At 44.5% G+C, this 18807-nt stretch overlaps 2 protein-coding genes across 12 annotated transcripts in view; one reads left to right on the forward strand and one right to left on the reverse strand.

Annotated features, from left to right (window-relative positions):
• neurl1aa (neuralized E3 ubiquitin protein ligase 1Aa) overlaps window positions 1-7251 on the forward strand; it is a 37455-nt gene extending 30204 nt beyond the window's left edge. The window contains exons 5-7 of one of the 2 annotated variants that reach the window (XM_027010181.2): window positions 2523-2613; window positions 2729-2878; window positions 3127-3222. In XM_027010181.2, coding sequence (XP_026865982.1) covers window positions 2523-2613; window positions 2729-2878; window positions 3127-3139 — 254 coding nt within the window. In that variant the 3' untranslated portion in view covers window positions 3140-3222. Of the gene's footprint in view, window positions 1-2522; window positions 2614-2728; window positions 2879-3126 lie in introns of both variants that reach the window. The other variant, XM_027010180.2, reaches the window with a different exon arrangement.
• Window positions 7252-9003: 1752 nt separating this feature from the next.
• Window positions 9004-18807, reverse strand: part of sh3pxd2aa (SH3 and PX domains 2Aa) — a 78441-nt gene continuing 68637 nt past the window's right edge. For all 10 annotated transcript variants that reach the window (XM_035534835.1, XM_035534834.1, XM_035534837.1 and 7 more), the window contains 3 exons: window positions 18741-18790; window positions 18475-18594; window positions 9004-17613 (listed from right to left, as the gene is read on the reverse strand). In XM_035534835.1, the coding sequence (XP_035390728.1) occupies window positions 15682-17613; window positions 18475-18594; window positions 18741-18790 (2102 nt within the window). In that variant the 3' untranslated portion in view covers window positions 9004-15681. The remainder of the gene's footprint in view (window positions 17614-18474; window positions 18595-18740; window positions 18791-18807) is intronic.

An 18807-nucleotide genomic window follows, 5' to 3' on the forward strand; every position in this document is an offset into this window, starting at 1 on the left:
GTTGCCTGAGTGACAGTGGTACGTGACACCAGGCACGCTCCACTTGCCGCCGATTACGAGGAAACATTCGTCAGGTGACACAAGCCTGCTTTGCTGTGACCCACACACACACACAGACACACACACACACACACACACACACACACACACACATGCACACGCTCCCCCACTTTCCTGCTCAAGACAATAGGGTCTAAAAATATCAACAACCATGGCAGGACGAGATGCACTCAGACGCACAGGACGTTTTCTCAAACGGCCTTAATCAGCTGAAACGAACAGCCGAACGATCAGCCAGGGCTGGCTGATCTGAGGTGACTGTTCTTCCCTGCAGCTGCACGCGGTGGCTCTAAACCACAGTGTTAGCAGAGGTTAATGCGTTAATGGGAATACTGACAGCGCGTCACCTTATGCAAGGTGCCACCAGTGTTAACAGGTGATGACGAAACATGACAGCAGAGCAGTTCTTTTAGCATGCTGTCATCCGAACCTCAGATCTACGCTAAAGTTGTGATGAAACACGTGGAATCCATTTCCACATATTTCCTTACTGATGCATATTATTTGATAAAGTAAATGTGTTTTCCTCACTGGGCGCAATCTGTTTTGGAGTCACGTAGTGCAGGGATTGCCAAAGGTGCACGATGTTGTAAACCTCATGTTAAGAAGCATGCAAGTCTAAGAATTTCATTGTTTGTATACTGAAGTCCCTCTAAAGTTAAGATAGGCATATGTGGATTTACTCCACTTAGTAAGTTGTCAGCATAACAATAAAGTGAGTGTGTTTGTGTGTGCGTGCGCGTGGGTGCGTGTGGGTGTGTGGTACTCGGTCCTGGCTTTTATTATCTCAACAGAACCCAGTTAAATATTTAGATCAACATTTCTGGTCGGACTTGTGCTATAAATTAGCGACGGAGAGGAGGACATGTCGCTGGTTCTGGTGCCGGCAGTGGGGGGAGGAGTGATTGGAGGAGCAGAGGTGGAGTAGGAGTGGTTGGAGGAGCAGAGGAAGATCAGGGACTGTGTATTATGCATTCTGTCGGCAAGCTTTCACACTCAAATCAACACCTCTACCACCCACATGCACTCCAATGTCTCCCCTCTTCCTTCTCTCTCTCTCTCTCTCTCTCTCTCTCTCTCTCTATCACCATCTCCCTCTCTCTCTCTCACACACACACGCGCACACACACGCACATTTGCACATACACACTCGCACACGCATGTTATAGGGGCCATGAGTTACCGACACTGGTCCGGGTCCAGCGTCACCTCCTCCTGCGTCTCAGCACCACACGAACCCTCCTGCGGCGCAGCGAGAGCAAGAGGGAGAGAGAGAGAGAAAAGGGGGAATGTGCGTCTACAACAGCAAGGGACTCTCTGTCGGAGTGATATTAACTGACATTCCTCCTCCGCACACATTCTTTAGGCACAGATTAAATCCTCGGGATGACCGCACACGATGCGCTCTCCCTTGCAGAATTACGATGCATGAGGCGCCCTTCAGGGCATATAGAGGGGTGCCACCACGACGCCTGGCGTAGACGATTGAGATAAAGTAGACAGAAAAATGATACCATTTCACGGCAATATATCTCTGAACATTTCCTCTGTGTTCCTCTCTAGCAGCTCCTAAAGTCTGGAACACTGCCTCGGCTCACCTACGTGTCTGCACCTCTCTCCTGCCTTTTAAAAAGGAGCTGAGAGCCCTGTTACTGTTATACCACATTAACTTGTCACGTTATCATAGTACGTGGACTCCCGCCGTGAATATGCAGATTACGTGTCAGGTACAGACATTTACATGCATTTCATACAGCATACAGAAGATATGTGTTCTGTTTCTAGCCACTATTCTTTTTCTAGCATGATCCAGGCCCTGCCATTAAGGAAACATATTCCTTTCCTTTTTTTCTAAATAATGTATCAGTAAATTCAAAGCATTAGTCTAACTCCTCCTTTGATTAATGGCAACAATAAGCCTAAAGAAAATTATATCGTAAAATATTAATTAGATATTAGAAGTACAGCCTCTATATGTATTTTAAAGCTACTCTGTGTGAGGAGGCACACAATATTTCTACACAATAAGTGAACTGGCTCTCCGTGTGGAATGATTGAATGTGTATATATATATGCCAACATCAGCTTACTTCTTCTCATGAAGCATTTATGCTCAGTCACATTAGTTTCTGCCTTGGTAGTGGAGCGAGCCAGCTGCTTTCTTAGATCATCTGACCAGAGTGTTAATGATACCATTCCTCCCTGCAGACGTGTCATATTCAGCTTCCAGTCTAACTTCATACAGCTCGAGGAAAAAAATGTACTGTACTGGGCCCTCCTGTCAAAATGGTGCTGAAAGAGCACCTGGAGCTAAGCATAGTTCAGTGGATGCATGGGTAGCTAGATTTCAGTGGAATCGGAATGAAATCCTGTTGGCACCAAATCGTGTTGTGTGGCAATTAATCCACGGTCAGATTAGCTCTGAAGTCCATGTTCTTATTGTGTAGTTCACCTTGTTTCAGTGTCCACATTTGGACATGCCTGTCACCATGCGAGACATCCACTTTCGAGCTGCATACGTGAACCTGTTCATCATTGCCGCCAGCCGCATAGGTAGGTGGGCATCGGACGTGGCGGAGGCGCTGGAAGTAACCCCTTCCTGCTCTTTTCACGCTTTCCTGTAGACAGCCGTGCGTCTCTCTTTACAACCCTTACATCTGCATTGCAGGCTCCACCCACCTGGGCGACGCCCACGGCCCGTCCAGCCCCGGTTCCCCCGTCTCCTCTCCCCGCTCGCCCGGAGGGGGCCTCTGCAGTGGCAGCTCGGAGCCTGCGCTGAACGGAGGCTGCTCCGGAGCGTTCCGCGGCTCCATCGGAGGTGAGCGTGACGTTGTCTAGGGCTTTCTGATTCCAGCCTTCTTCTGAGTCATTGCTTCTCATGCACTCCCACACTCTCTGTAATAACGCACTACATGAGCGAACGGTGTTTAGACTCCATTTAAGGGGCGAACGCCCGTTTGGTTTCTGTCTTTTTATTGATTTTTCTTTTGCAAAGTGATATTGGGTTTTCCGTCTTAACTGTCTTATTGTTCCTCACCTTTACCCTTCCACCTCATTTTCTCCAAGGAACAACCCCTAGCTCGCCCATCAACCTCCCCAAGTCTCCCACCTTCCCATCATGCTCCAGCTCGTGGCCGGACGAGTGCTCTATCTGCTATGAGAACGCGGTAGACACAGTCATCTACGCCTGTGGCCACATGTGTCTCTGCTACACCTGCGGCCTACGCCTCAAAAAGATGGCCAATGCCTGCTGTCCCATCTGTAGGAGAGCTATTAAGGACATTATAAAGACCTACAGGAGTACATAAGAGGCCACACCCCACTTCTCTAATATACAGTGTCCTGCAAGGGCCATAAGTCAAAGAGACCCTCGTGCATGGAAAAGAGGCATCAAAAGAGTTCAGGGACCTCTTGTCTGACAAGTCAGAGGTTCTCTGTTTCCATGGCAATGACTTTTGAACCTTGAACCTCAAAGGCTCAGGCCTCCATCCGCAAAAGGTCTTTGGTGTTTCATGCGCAAGCCTTTGTTGCTACGGTAACTGTCGCTACGGAAACCAGTCATGTCGCTGCTCAGGATAGGAGACTGAGATTCTAACTAAAGCTTTCCACATGTAAAAAATAAATAAATAAAATAAGGAAATGGTAATCATGTAAATAACCTCGATCAGTTCAGGAAGTTCCAGACAATGTTCAGGAGTCACTTCAGTGTCTCCCTTTCATTTCCCCTCTGAGCCATATGAGACTGTGAGAGACTCGTCTATTTACATAGTTGCAGAGTCTTCATCAGCTGGAAGTCGTATTTGACGTAGATGACGGCTTTGGAAGTAACCTTCATTTCCTTCAGGCTGTCGTCGGTCCTCAAAAACTCTATGCTTTCCGCCGTGTTCATTTGCAGTTGTTTCAGTGTCACAATTTTTGTCTGTGTACAGCTGAGACTCAAAGAGAGAGTGAGCACCCATGTAGAGTGTGTCCTAGCCTCGTGCTCTCACGGTAGAGGCAGTACATGAGCTACCTCTCCACATAGCTTACTGTTGCTACACGCTCCGAGGTCAGTACTGCACTACTGAATGAGAGGAACTTTTAAGGATTAACGACAGTGCTGCGTTAAGATATGTTAACCCGAGGCTGCAGTTGTCAGGTCTGGAGTCAGTGCTTTTCTTACGCTAGGTGTACACAGTGGTAAGTTAAACCAGGTAAAAAAAATAATAATAATAAAAAAAACAGAATTTGACAGAATGTCTAAAAACAAACAGACACTCCCTGGTGGCTGAATAGTCAGTCGTTACATCTGTGATTGAACGGATCCATATGTAAGGAATTGGAACGCACGTGGTCCGCTCTGACCAGGGGAAAAAAAACAAAAACATGGAATAACTATGTAATGTAATTTAAAATGATCCCGAGTCAGGATGGTGCAATCAAAGCTCCATTCACTCCAGATCCATGCTCCACTGTCAGCTCTGCCATCCGCGTGTTCCAAACAGCTTCGTGAAGCGCTCCGCACATGTAATTGCCATGGAGACCAGAATCTTGGAAGAAGGAGCACAGCCTTGAGGCCTTAAACACTGAAAGGATCGTTTGTTGCGAGAGGCTATTTGATTTGCTAAGTTAATCCATATTTCACAAAAGACCCTCTTTATTTGAGGCCATGATGGTGTGCGGCAGGATAACCGATGCTCAAGGGCAGTTGGGAAAGAAGACTGACGAAAGTGCTGCGAGGAAGGCTGGGAAAGAACCTATTAATACTAGCTAGTTTTCCTACTAGTCTTCAGAAAATACGAGGGGGGAATATTGAATGAATCAGTTATACTGGTATCTAAAAATGAGCTGATCTCTGAAAGTTAGATCAATTTCCCTCCACGGGCCAAAAGGGAAAGGCTTCGGCGAGTCTTTTTGCCTTCAGGGTGCACACTGAAGCTGAGCGGTTTTGCCCATTAGTCGAATAGGTCAAGATGAACTGAAGATGCCGTGAAGACGCAGCCTGTGGCTTTATCGGTTAACATTTTATTTTTATTTTATTTTAAAGTCTCTGGCTAAAAGTGGCTAAAAGTACTCGTAACTACAAGCGAGCGCACGAGCAGCAGCTCCTGGGGATGGCGTTCGTGTCCGCGGGAGCTCTCCTCCCATTGGACGACACGACACCACGGACATTGCCATTGGCTGGTTTTGTGCAAAGGGCCCGCGCCGCCCGGGGCTCAGGTCGACGCTGCTAAAAGCACCATCCGCCTTTTCTAACAGCGCGCACTGTGCGCCGCCCGTCACTCTCGTCCACTTTATCGCTTTATCGCTGCTGCTGCAGGGGGACTCCAGTTTGGAAAGCCCGGTCATTCTTCTCCTCCGATGGAAACATGTTGTGAAAATTTTGTTTGTTTGTTTGTTTGTTTGTTTGTTTGTTTGTCATGACAGCAGCACTATATTTTAAGCTACAATGATGTTGCTTGAAGTGGTTACTCAATTTTGAATGTTAATTTATGTTACCTGGTAATAACCTGAACTTCTAGAATAGCAGTATCCAGTGTGTTCCTTTAATGCTTTGCTATGATTTGATTGATAATAATGATTGTATTTGTTGTGTGTTCCTCTCTGGGTTACACTGCAATGCATTTCTTAAAATAAAAAGGGAGAGAGCGAGAGAGAGAGAGAGAGAGAGAGAGAGAGAGAGAGAGAGAGAAAGAGAAAGAGAAATGGCTATCTTGTGCCCACAAGCCATACTGTGTAGTATATCTACTAGTGGCTTTGCAGTAAGCAATCACAAATAAGTTTCTTCTGGGTACAAGACAAGCACAGGATGATGATGATGTACAATCTCTTTCAGGTTTGTTTGTTTTTTTTTTTTTTTGTAATTTCCTTCTCAATACCGAGCCCTGTTTTACAAGTCCTTCGATCTTGTGGGTAATGTTTTTATGATCTGAGCCTAGGGATCCGCACAGCTGTCAATTTTGAAAGCTTAATGCTTCAAGCAATAGAACAGACTACATATGTGTTTAAAACATGAAGCAAGACATTTGAGGAGATTTATAAGAAAGCTCTGGGAAAGGAAGAGGAAATTATCATATAACTTGAAATTGACAGCTAATCCTTACAGTTGTGCAGATAGATGACCTCAGTTGACCTTACCTTTTTGTATTTCCCCTTGTCTAAGTGCATTGCAAAGTTCTGCACAGCACATGGTGTTTAAAGGCCATCCCTGTGTTTTTTAAGTCACTTTATAAAATATTTGATTGTACATTTCTTAGCCCCTTTATACCAGGAACTGTAGATCTGACACCTTTATGCAAATGTTCTGACCAAATTATGAATCCCGAATGAAAGTGTGATAATCCTGTCCCAAAATGAAATAATTTATGATTTAGATGCTTGTAACGGATTAGCTGTAAAATAGAATTATTTATTTTACATTTGAGCTTGTCGTCCTATTTACAGCTATCCAAGCAGAACTGTCGTGTGTGGTCCATTTTTTAATACACCCCATACATACATCAGGACCGTTTAACAAGTGGGAGTGTTTTTTTCCCCTTTATTTAAGACCTTCCTAACAAACTACAGTCAGCTTCACTTCTCATTCTTGCCAGTCCAGTAATAGAATTTGCTGTATTGGAGGCTGCGTAGTCTGCTTCGGAATATATGGTACAGATAATCATCTTCTTTCAGTTTAAACTCTTTGATGGGATTTTTTAAAGGGAGTATCCTTGTTAGCATTCTGCCCTGTTTTTGACACTTGGTGATTTACCGGAGGACACCTCAGCGGGTTATTTATACAATCTTACATTGATATATAGCAAAGCACTCAATAATGTAATTGGGAACCACTAGATCAGTTTGTTAAGTACTGAAAGCTATTAAGACTAGATTTTTATCCATTTATCCATGTTTATTTTCCAATATATAATAATTGTGGTTTTCTGTTCACTGAGTCCCCATTGGTGAACAATGGGACCAAGTAGTTAAAATGGATCAAGTAGCTATGATTCACTTCCTCCCAGTACTGAATGAATTAGTGATTCAGTGAATCAGTTCATCTGCGATTCACCCATCACAATTTTAAGCAAACTTGAAATCTATTTTTTCCGTTGTGGAAATGTCCTTTGTGGTTCTTTTTCGGGTCATTTGGCAGTCGGTGACTGGATTGTAAGGACTGATTATTGTGAGTCGTGAGACGACTGTGTCAATAAACTTTCCAAATGTGTTTCATTTAGCGTGTTCCCGACCTGTTCCTTTCTGTCCAGATTATTCAGAAAATTACATGAGTGTAAAAAATGGTTATAATGGTATTGTTATATTCTAACCAGTTACTAAGACATTTTATTCATTTTGGCATTGACATTCTGTGTTGCATAACATTTTTCAATTAAAGAAATAGTCAGTAGTTGTAAAATCATTCTTTTCTTCTTCATACACATCACCTGGACCCTGGCCTCTCTATATGTGTGGGCCGATAAAGGCTGAACGTAGCCGAGACATCTGACATACGACCCAAAGGTGGCCCCAAGCAACCGAGAGAACTGGTGCGTCAATAGGCTCCTGCTTTTGATGCTTTAATAAATGCGCTCTGGAAGGTAAAAAATTGTACTGACCTTCTGGCTTCACATCTATAGGTAGGTAACTCTGCACTCGCAAATTACCCTGCTCAAAATAAACCGGAGATTCTGGCTTGAACAAGTCACTACTGCGGCATCGGCAGGGTTGCTCTGGCTTGTATAATGCTGCCCCCTAGTGTAGGGAAATGTAATTTTTTTTCTATGTCTACATTATTCCTGCATTGAGGTCTGCCATAGATTAAGACCAGTCTTGGTTTCTACTGCAGTGCCTGTGATGTATCACGCTAGGCAGTCATAATCTGTGTCCTCAGTCTAGCTCTGTATGTTCCTAAGCCTGTATGGGTGCCTCGGTGACCAATAGATGGAAAGTCTGAGGCATGATTACCCCTGCAGATGCAATACAAACTCAGTAGCGTGTAAGTAAATAATAGAATCTATTTTTCCTTTTTCCAAACAATTAATCTGTCATACAAACAGAATATCAGATAATATGGAAAATTTTGTATGTGTTCTGTAACAAAATGTTTGTGTGTGTGTGTATTCACATTTATCTCTATCACTGAAGTCGTCTCTGTCATAAGCTCTGCTCTCCAAATACATGTATTTACATTACATGTATTTCAGCCTTACAGGCTGTTTATTTCTTACAGGCATAAACAAATCCATATCCTCCAGACGAACCCATATCAGATTCACACACGGGTAATTCCTAAAATGAGCGGTGTCCGAAAGACTCACTAACATAGTGCACTGCTTGGGGTTCTGCCATCTTGTGGTGTCCGAAAACATAGGCAGTGCACTGTACTAATCCCACGATGCACTGCAATAAGTACTGTAAAAACAATGCACCTTAGCAGGCAAGGAATATCCATAATGCACCTGGCTGTTTGAAGATTGATTGGTTTGTTTGGTTTGAAGCACAGCTTCTCTGAGGGCGGAGGGATGTTGGTGACCAGACATCTCATAGACCTGTTACAAATGTAAGCAGCAGGTTAAGTGAAGAAATGCTTTTGGTTTCTGTACTCTCCTGGGCTGAGTTTATAGTTAACAAGATTTGCTATCTTTTGGGTCAAACAATCTTGTATTATCTCGTATTTCAGGTCGAATAATCTCAGGGACTGATGATGACGTGGTGAGCCTAATTCATCAAATTTGTTACAATGGACTGTGGTATCGTGATGTTCCAGTTGTTTATGTGATACCATCTGATGTCGCACAGAAATGAATTAACATGCATGATGTAGAGTCCAAAATATTTTACTACTGTGATGAATTCTTTGCCCTATGACAGTGTCCTATGTAGTGATCCAGGGAATAGGGGAATAAGGCAGTTTGGGACACATCTCTGGAAAGTATTTTGTGTGCATTGGCTGTGTTCACAAAATGGCAGACAAATCCATGCCCATGTGCTTAAAGAAAAAGGATGATATATTTTATTGTGTTGTAGGACAATGCAAGATACAATGTAAACATGAACAAGACAAAAAGGGGAAAAAAGAAAAGAAAGATGAAAACAAATAGAAAAGCTGCAGGTTGCTTAATTTCAAAGGAAACAATTAAAAATGTTGGTTTTATTTTGGGAAGCGTTTTTGAAGAAAGTTTTGTGCTTCGCAATTAAAATCTCCAAATTATACCGAGAATATCCTCCTGAACTCTGCACTTGGTGTGACTTTAATAAAACCTAACCATTTTTGGAGACCTTCAAAAAGAAGGGTTTACAGCATCGCGTTATGAACCTCTGGACACCACAGGCATTTCCATTAGACCTTCGGCCTTTCTAAACACGTGACTCCACCTAAAGACCTCCCTACCGCAACCCTGTGACAACGCAGTAAAGTCTGAAAGAGTTCACGAGGACCGCAATACGGCATTCCCGCCTTTAGCCTACCCAATTAAACCCGACTTTTGATGGCATGTTTACTGTTGCCAGAGTGACACTCGATGCAACAGCGCACAGCGATCGATGGCTTTCGAGAGGTCGTTTTAACCGTTACCTAATGCGAAGAATGTTGAAGTCAGAGCAGCGAGTCAGAGAGCAGCAGAAGCGAAGCAAGCGAAGGGTCGCGTGACAGTGCCGGTGTGTTCCCATCCCTCACTGGTTCTCGCTGAGGAGAACGCGAGAACGCAGGGCGCCCGCACGCTGAGTGCCTTTGCCCCTTCACGTCAAGCTTAGTTACACCCTCACGCTGAGCTCAGCTAAACAAAACCTACAGAAAGTCCTCAACAACACAATGCATCTCACCAGACCACACCTACGGCTAAGCTGTCTTTACGTACCTCCCTGGACCCTTCTGGAGACCCAAGTCAGGTTATGGCAGCACTAACCCGCCACTATCAATCTGTCCAAAGTTCTTATCCATGGGGCTCCACAGGCTAGAGTTCTACAATACAGCCGTCATTGGGATTCAAGGTGCAAACCTCTGAGAGGTGGGATTTAACATCAATGAATTGACTGCGGGGGTAATGTGACTTCACAGTGCCTTGAGCGCACCAAACATCTGCTTTGTCAACAAAGGGGGGTCGACAGCCTAGCAGAGCACGACGTCAGATGTCCCCGACGATGGACACAGGCGTCTACCGCCACAAAACAAAAAATGAGCAGCGTGCTTGCAGAAAGCTGGCCTGGGGATCGTCTTCAGGAACAGTGGGCACGGGTCAAAAGAAAAGGTGGGCTTTCGTCCATTTCTACCGTCACTCCCAGCTAATGGATCCACTCCGAGGCAGAGGGCTCAAAGCACTAATCATCGCCCGCACTTCCTTTTTCTTCTGGTGATCTGACACCCGTTACAGCTCCTGTCTTAAGGGCCTTTTTCTTCAGGCAAATGTGTTCGAACGAGTCCATTACAGCTGTCGGACTCGATCTCGCGTTACCTGACTGAGTCCCAGTGGGCTCCGCGCATTACTAACAAACGTTCTATCACCTTTCTCTAGGTATCTTCTCATGACCCCACCAGTACGCGAATCATCTCAACACAAACACTCCCACACGCAACGCAGTCTCTCTCACAAACTCCGATTGTTACACTTACAGTCTATTCTGGCTGCTCTCACAATTGGAGCAAAAAAAAAAAAAAAAAAAAAAAAAGTGCCCCAAGTGCTGATTTGAGGTCAGCGCAAATTCTTAAGTTCTATTAATGCTTAGTGTGAGAAGTGACAACTAATCTGATCCAAAACCAGCACTTGAGGGGAACGATCAGCCTAAGGCACAGAATGGGATAAAAACCACTCGGTCTCTTGGGGCAGTGACTTTTTGGCTGGAACTGCTCTCTCGGGTAAGGTGATGGAACACACCGTGAAGAACATACCAGAATATGAAGCCAGCTACTGCTGGATGAAAATTTGCCCATGAGGTCAACAGTAAGGAGCAGACAGAGGGGGAGTATGTGTGTGTGTGTGTGTGTGTGTGTGTGTGTGTGTGTGTGTGTGTGTGTGTGTGAGAGAGAGAGAGAGAGAAGGGGGGGGGGGGGGTGTAGCTTGCAGTAGGTAATAGCCTCTGTTCTATTCCTCTGTTAAAGATTACAGAGCTTATGGTTTGCCATGCCTCAGAGTCAGTTTGCTGCAATAAAGAATGAAAGAGAAAGTCAAGACTGTATGAGCAAGTGAAACACAGAGAGAGAGAATGTACAAGACAACAGTTGACCGCTGGCAGGAGTGTTGCATCAGTTGTGTTTTACTTGGCTGGCTTTTCAAATAGGGAGGGCTTAAGACTGTCACGAATGGCTTCCCTGGTAAGAAGAACATCCAAGAGATAGAAAAACTTTGTTGAAATTCTCTTCACTTCAAACAAAGGCTACAATTCTTCAAAGGGAAACAAGAACCAAAAAAAAACACACCCCTCATATAACAGCTAAGGGGTGGTCTCAGGTTAAAGCGAACAGACCTCCTCTACACACGGATTTAGCGGGAGAGGGAGCCATAAGGAGATCAGACGTGTGTGGAGAACGGAGATGAGGCCCTTTGTTTGCAAACGGGTCGAGAGAAGCGCTGTTAAGGCCACGTCCGATAAGGAGGAGCTCTACGAGCGCAGTCCCAAACCTTCCGTATGGGATGCCAGGTCGCGATGTCCTGCTTTACAGACAGGGTCGTTAGACAGTCTGAAGGGGTGGCGTATATCGGACCTTTGGCAGCGTACAGGGAGGACTCCAACAAACACCGATGTTGCGCTTGGTTTTCTTGGCTTTTCCTCCACTGGCACAAGGGGGAAATAAAGACCTGATGGCATGATGACAGAATGTCAGAATGCATTAGATGTAGTCACGGCACCATTGTTGCTATGGCAATATGACAAAATGATGACAACGTCACAGATGTTTGAGTCACTCGGTCATTGGGGAGACGTACAATTACATGGGCGAAAGCTCTGTGTGTGTGTGTGTGTGTGTGTGTGTGTGTGTGTGTGTGTGTGTGTGAGAGTGTGTGTGTGTGTGTGTGTGTGTGTGTGTGTGTGTGTGTGTGTGTGCACGTCTGCGTGCATGTTTTGATAGCACGGACCAGGGTCCATTTATGAAGGGGACTGTGACATTCAGTGTAATCAATCTGAAAACCGACTATGCTGAAATATCTGCTAAAAACATGAAAATCAATGAACCTCAAAAAAAAAGGAAAGAAAACAATTCTACAAATATGACTTAAGCTTGAACTGAAAATAACCGCCATTATAAAGGAAGGTCCTTGAGCAAACATTAAAAACGTTTGTTTCAACATTGCAACTCTTTGTATTTGCTGAGATGCCTATTACTCTATTGCACATTTACTCATAACATTTGCGTTATGTCAATGCACTGGGATAAAAAAAAAAATCAAAAATCGCAATATTTCTGCAAGTGTATAAAAAAGGAAAAGACAAAGCTTGAAGGCTAGATGACACACGTACACAATGTGAAAAAAGGCCGAGCATGATGCAATTTCCCTTGTAAATGGTAGACGCAAACAAAATGAAGCTTAAATGTAAATGGAATTTACTTGGCAAAAGCGATATCCATTGGAATTGTTGGAGTGAGTCGACACATTTCTATAATGCCTTCGTCAAGTGGTCGGAAAACCGAAGGAGGGCTCAAACTCTTTTTATACATCACTTTTTAATTACCTTTCTCACTTGCCAGTCTCTTGACAAGACTGGTAATGCTCCATGGGATATAATATAGACCTGTAGTCCCCAAAACAAATATCTCCGAATAACCGGATGAATGTAACTCAAATATAACTGTACAGATTGTGTACATTCAATATTTATTTTGCAAAAAAATATCTTATTTGCATAATCAGTCCACCTTGGTTAATTCTGACTCAGAGAAATGCATTTAAGGGTTATTGTGTTATCCTGAGGTGGATATGTGAGACTTTGGGGTTAAGCGTCCGGATTTTAACTTTGTCTGGGAGCAAAGCTGGAGTGAGTGTACCAAGGTGAAACTGCAAACTTCAAAATCAGGCATTATAGAGGGTCCAATAATGACAGAGGAAGTGTCCATACTGGCTAAAGGTGCAGCAATCAGCCTTGGGGAAAAGTGCAAAGAAACACGGTCAGATAAAAGTCAGGTAAAATTCTACAGGACTAAACGTTGAGCTGCATTTATTCCAAAACGATCGGTTTCTACACATTCTTTGACTTAAACTGTCACCAATGCAAATGTAAAAAGTTAGCCGGCCTCAGTGGCGGCACAAAACTAACCTAGAATTAAAGCCAATCTGTGACACTAGAGGGAGCCACTGAGCAGATTCTGACTAAGCGCCTCCAATGCAGGTGACGACATCACTGCACGACTGACAGTGACAAACACTTAGGAAAAAGTAGATGTATATTTTATAAAAAAAATCATTAAATAACCATAAATACAAAAAAGAACCATTTCTGTTCAATAAATAATGTGCTGATGAAGCTCACTGCATCTTTAAATTGATGCATTTTTGCTTTACGAAAAAACTCAAATGCATCAACTCAACCAATGAACCCACTCCATTCATCATTATTGCCCATGTGCGATCACACAACAACAACAACAAACAAAAACAACTACTGCTTAATAGAATATAACTGCAATCGAGCAGGTACTTTGTTTAATACTATAATACTGTCCAGCAGAAAAACAGAAACAAACGTTAGTGCTCGACTCGGCTAAGAGTTCCCTCGGCACTGTTCATTAGAAAAATATTTCAGCAGTCTTGAACATCAGCCTTTTGACACGGATCATTACCATATGATTTTTTTCAGTTACTCGTATACTTGGGGGAGGGTAAGTGTTTTAAGACATTCTGACTAAACAACTGAACTAATAAATTTGTAGGATAAAAATTAATGACCAATTGCTGTATTAAACCATTTTTGTTATGCACGAGAAATTGAAATTCAATGATCGTTTCTTTGTTTTTTCTTGAAAAATGACCTAGAAACTATCAGATTAAACTTAAAGCTCAACTGCATACTGTGTAACTTCAACTTTGAATTCAATACTGCCCAGCAATATCACAATAAGTTGAAAATAACTTTGCATTTCAATGTGCTTTTCTTTGGGTAAAAAAAAAAAAATCAAGTGCTTCCAGATATAGGAATTAAATATCTATTTTTGCTCAGTTCTGAAACCTCGTTTGGGTTCGCTGAATACACCGTATTTCTTTGTACCCACAAATAAATACTAAATTAGAACAAAAACAAACTAGCAAATGTGTTGGCATTCTGCTTTGGTTTGGTCACATTTTGGGCTCACTGCTGTGTAACTAATTCCCTGGGATTGATTGGCAAATATTAAGCCATATTTTCCAGTAATGATTTTCCAAAACTCCACTGCAAGCGCAATAAGAATAAGCATACCTAGAGCAGCAGCATATACAAAGTCCTGTTCTCTGAACCTGTTTGCGATATGGGCAGAAACAAGACTCTTTGCACTTGGTAAACTAAAACATTGCTTGGGCTTAATACCCCAATTGCCAGGGTAAAAACAAAACAAAACAAAACGAAAAAAGGCCAGGGTAAAAAATAAAATAAATAAAAATTAAAAAATACCCCAATGGCCAAGGTAAAAATGTTTGGGGTTTTTTAAAGCATTGAAATCCAATGGTAGTAGTGTGTCCAAATTTCTATTAATCTGAGCTACACATAATTGCGCCACGTATCATCCTTTATTTGAGTGGGTGGAGCTTTCTGAGAAGATGCGCAGGGGGCTGAGGGGCAGAAAGGAAGTGGAGAGCATGAAAAGTAAAGCCAATTATGAGAGACCCTCCTTTGAGAAACGTCAGAACTAATGCGAGATCACATGACAGGAAGTGTCAGGAAGGGACTTCCTTTGCCAGGCCGATAAGAGTTGCATGGATGTAACAAGAAAGCAGAAATACATCTCTAAGGAAGACGTGACAATGTACAAGACACAAAACAAACAAAACAAAACTGAGCAAAAGTTAAAAATTAAGAGAATCAAATGTGTTTTGAATCTTTAACTGCACTCGATGGCAACGCCATTTGTTATTTGCGTATCCGATGTCTTACATTCTGTTGTTTCTGAGTGCTTAAAGGTTTCATTCATTTTCTGTTTCACCCCTATGCTGAAATAATCTCTTTGTGTGTGTATTTCTCTCTGTAATTTTGTAGCAAAAGTAATTTTGGCAATTTCTGCACTCATAGGCCTATGGCACCAAGTTTAAGTTTGGTACTGATACTGATTTACTGGTGTTTAAATGATTCCTTTTAACATTCAGTCAACGATGGACAAAGGCACCCATTTGGCATAAAATTTCGGGCTGGAATTTCTCTCATCGTTTGCCCGGATTATTCTGTCATTTATGTAAAACCCTTCCGTAAAAGCTAGAGTATGTTCTTTTTGTTTCTAACTGGAGACAGTATCCTCCGATTCTTCTCCTAAAGAAACTGGGTTGGCCAACCCCCAGTTTTGCTCTACAATATATCCTCGCTTGCGTACTGCACATACACATCGCTGAACATCCGTAGAGTCTCATATACTTAGCAAACCAGCACTAAAGTGTCTCATTTTTTCAGATTGATACAAAAAAAAGTCTTCCTCATAGAGTTTGATAGTGTACATATTAGGAAACATTGAAATGACATTCTTTTCTGGGGGGTGGGAGATTGTGGGGGTTATTTCTTCCTTTCCAGATAGTTGGAGGGTACCCAACCTTTTCGTCCTTGTAGACCATCTAGAACCTGGCAGTACCACCATCCATTAGGGTTCTTTTCTAGAACCTCTAGACTGGTGCCTTCGGGGAAGCCCATTGTCTCCTCATCTCCACGGTAATCGGCAATTGAGACGTAGACCTCGCGCAGGTTGTTGTGAATGAGATGGGGCTTCTCTATAGGTTTAGGCTTGACGGTGGATACGGGGATTCCGTTCCTCTGGGCGATCAAGGGGCTGGAGCCCCCCGCTGTGACCGCTGTGGTGGTCCCGGACCTCAGGCGCACGTCGGTCAGCGGCGGCGGTCGCACGGCGGTGAAGGAGGAGTTCCGGCGCACGCCGCCGCCACCGCCGGGCCTCACATGGTCGGCAGCGCCCAGCGACTCGTTTCGCCTTAAGGACCCCGTGTACACGTCGGCGTCCTTCGCTGGCTGCGGCGTGGACACAAACACCGACTGGGGTCGCACGGCCGCCTGGCGGACGCCGTTCCGCATGCGCACGCCCGAGCCGTTGAGGTGGGTGGGCGGTTTGCCGAAGCCTCCCGGCGGTTTCAGGGGGATGGGAGGGCTGGGGTTGGCCGCCCGCCGTAGGTTCTGCTGGTTGAGGTTGTTGAGGGCTTGCACGCGCCGTTCGTTCTTCTCCAGGCTGTTTGACTTGCTGGTGTTGCTCAGCTCCGTCAGGGGTCCGTCGTGGCACTCAGCCGCGCCCACGTCCGGGGGCTGCCTGACGGGCTCCAGGTAGAACGTGGGCACCCAGCCCTCCTCCACACCCCGGCGCACGTACCACCAGCCACTCTCTTGCTTCTCCAGCACCTCCACCTCCACGCCGGCCGGGAAGCTCAGCTCGGACTCCTGCGCCCGTTCGTAGGCGTCCGTGGTGCGGTACAAGGAGCCCTCGTGATCAGAGTCGCCTCGGCTGCCTTTGGAGTAGATGCTGGAGAGGTCGGAGGTGCTCCGGGAGGAGGCCGAATCCTCAGACGACACCACCGAGGCCGTTTCCGAGTCCTCTCCGCCGCGCACCGCGCGGAGCACCGCATGGCGCGCGGCGCCCGTGGGACGCAGCTGCCGCCGCAAGCTGCTGATGTCCATCCGCTCTGGGCTCTGCGGATCAGACTTGGTCAGGAGAGGCTTGGGGCGGACCACCGGCTTAGGCCGGGCCGACGGACTATGGTTGGTCCGGATCTCCACGTCCTTGCGCATGACGGGCTCTCTTTTGGGATTGCGGCCCGGTTCCTCCAAAGACGACCTGGAGCTGGCCTTCTCAGGCCGGTTCAGAGACTGACTCCTGCTGAGGTCCAGTGGGTCCCTGAGGGGCCTTCCTCTGCCCAGGGGTTTCCGGCCCAGGGTGCGGCTCCGCAGAGCATCCGAGTCCCCGCCACCACACTCTCTGGTGATGGCAAAGTCATCAGACGAGAACCTGAGCCCGTCGTTCTCGTAAATGGCCTCCTCCTTGGCAACGCTGTCCAGGGAGTCTTCGTTCCGTAACGGGGACGTCTTCACAGTTAGCAGGGGTGAGGCTTTGCCCGTGGCCTGAGCGATCCTTTCCGCTGCCGCCTTGCTGCTTTTGATCTTCACGCAAGGACGCGGTTCCTTTTTGACAGGCTCCGCGTCCAAATCCAGGTCGCATCCGATGGCGGGGATGTCGTACTCCGGCTCTTCATAAACGGGCCTGCTGGGGGATTCTGGCGCTTTGGAGGCGTTGCCGCTTAGGGAGGGCGTGTCCTCTGAATCCTGCCTTTTGACAGGTGGTGCCGGGGGCGGGACCTTGGGACGAGTGAGTGTGCTGGTTCTCCTGCTCAGGTTGGGCTTCTTGCGCTTGTCAATATAGGAACAAGGTGCCCAACCCTCCAAGTCCCCGATCTGGACGTACCACCATCCACCAGAGTTCTTCTCTATCACCTGCAGGCCATGTTAAAAAACAATTTCATGGTAAGCCACATACATTCCTTTTTTTAGAAAGAAAACATTTTTCAGTTATTTAAATTAATTTATACACTATATGCATCTAAAATAGGTGGCCCACAAATTCCTCCTGATGTCCTGAAGACGTGGGACTCGTGATGCTCGATTCCGAATCCAGCCAACAGGCTTCACTTCTCCGACACTGGACAGAGAGACCTGTCTACAACCTATTACAATCTATTACATTACCTATTACAACCTATTACATTACCTATCACATTACCTATTACATTACCTATTACAACCTATTACATTACCTATCACATTACCTATTACAACCTATCACATTATCTATTACAACCTATTACATTACCTATTACATTACCTATTACAACCTATCACATTACCTATTACAACCTATCACATTACCTATTACAACCTATCACATTACCTATCACATTACCTATTACAACCTATTACATTACCTATTACAACCTATTACATTACCTATTACAACCTATCACATTACCTATTACAACCTATTACATTACCTATTACAACCTATTACATTACCTATCACATTACCTATTACAACCTATTACATTACCTATTACAACCTATTACATTACCTATTACATGACCTATTACAACCTATCACATTACCTATTATAACCTATTACATTACCTATTACAACCTATTACATTACCTATCACATTACCTATTACAACCTATTACATTACCTATTACAACCTATTACATTACCTATTACATGACCTATACATGACCTATTACAACCTATTACATTACCTATTACAACCTATTACCCATCACACACTTTCAGTGTTAACAGGACTTACATCAGCCTTTTGTCCTCCACGGAAGCTGATGCCATCTGAGATGTTGGACTGAAACTCTGCAATGGTGTAGTACTCCGCTTCCACAGTAGGGGGCTCTGGAGGCTTTGGCAACTGGAATCCCTGAAGGCATGAGAATATAGGCTTATAGCAACATGCTGCTATGCCATTTAAATCTTTCAAAAATATCAGCAACCACACACATATGTCCTCTTTTATATTATATATATATATATATATATATATATACACATTTTTAAATAGCTAACCAGATTTGTCTCTCTTCGAGGGGGAGGTTTCTGTCTGAGGTTTGGAGAGCCTGCAAAACAGAAAATA

This window comes from Electrophorus electricus, chromosome 16, assembly GCF_013358815.1.
Source record: "Electrophorus electricus isolate fEleEle1 chromosome 16, fEleEle1.pri, whole genome shotgun sequence".
Taxonomy (NCBI): domain Eukaryota; kingdom Metazoa; phylum Chordata; class Actinopteri; order Gymnotiformes; family Gymnotidae; genus Electrophorus; species Electrophorus electricus.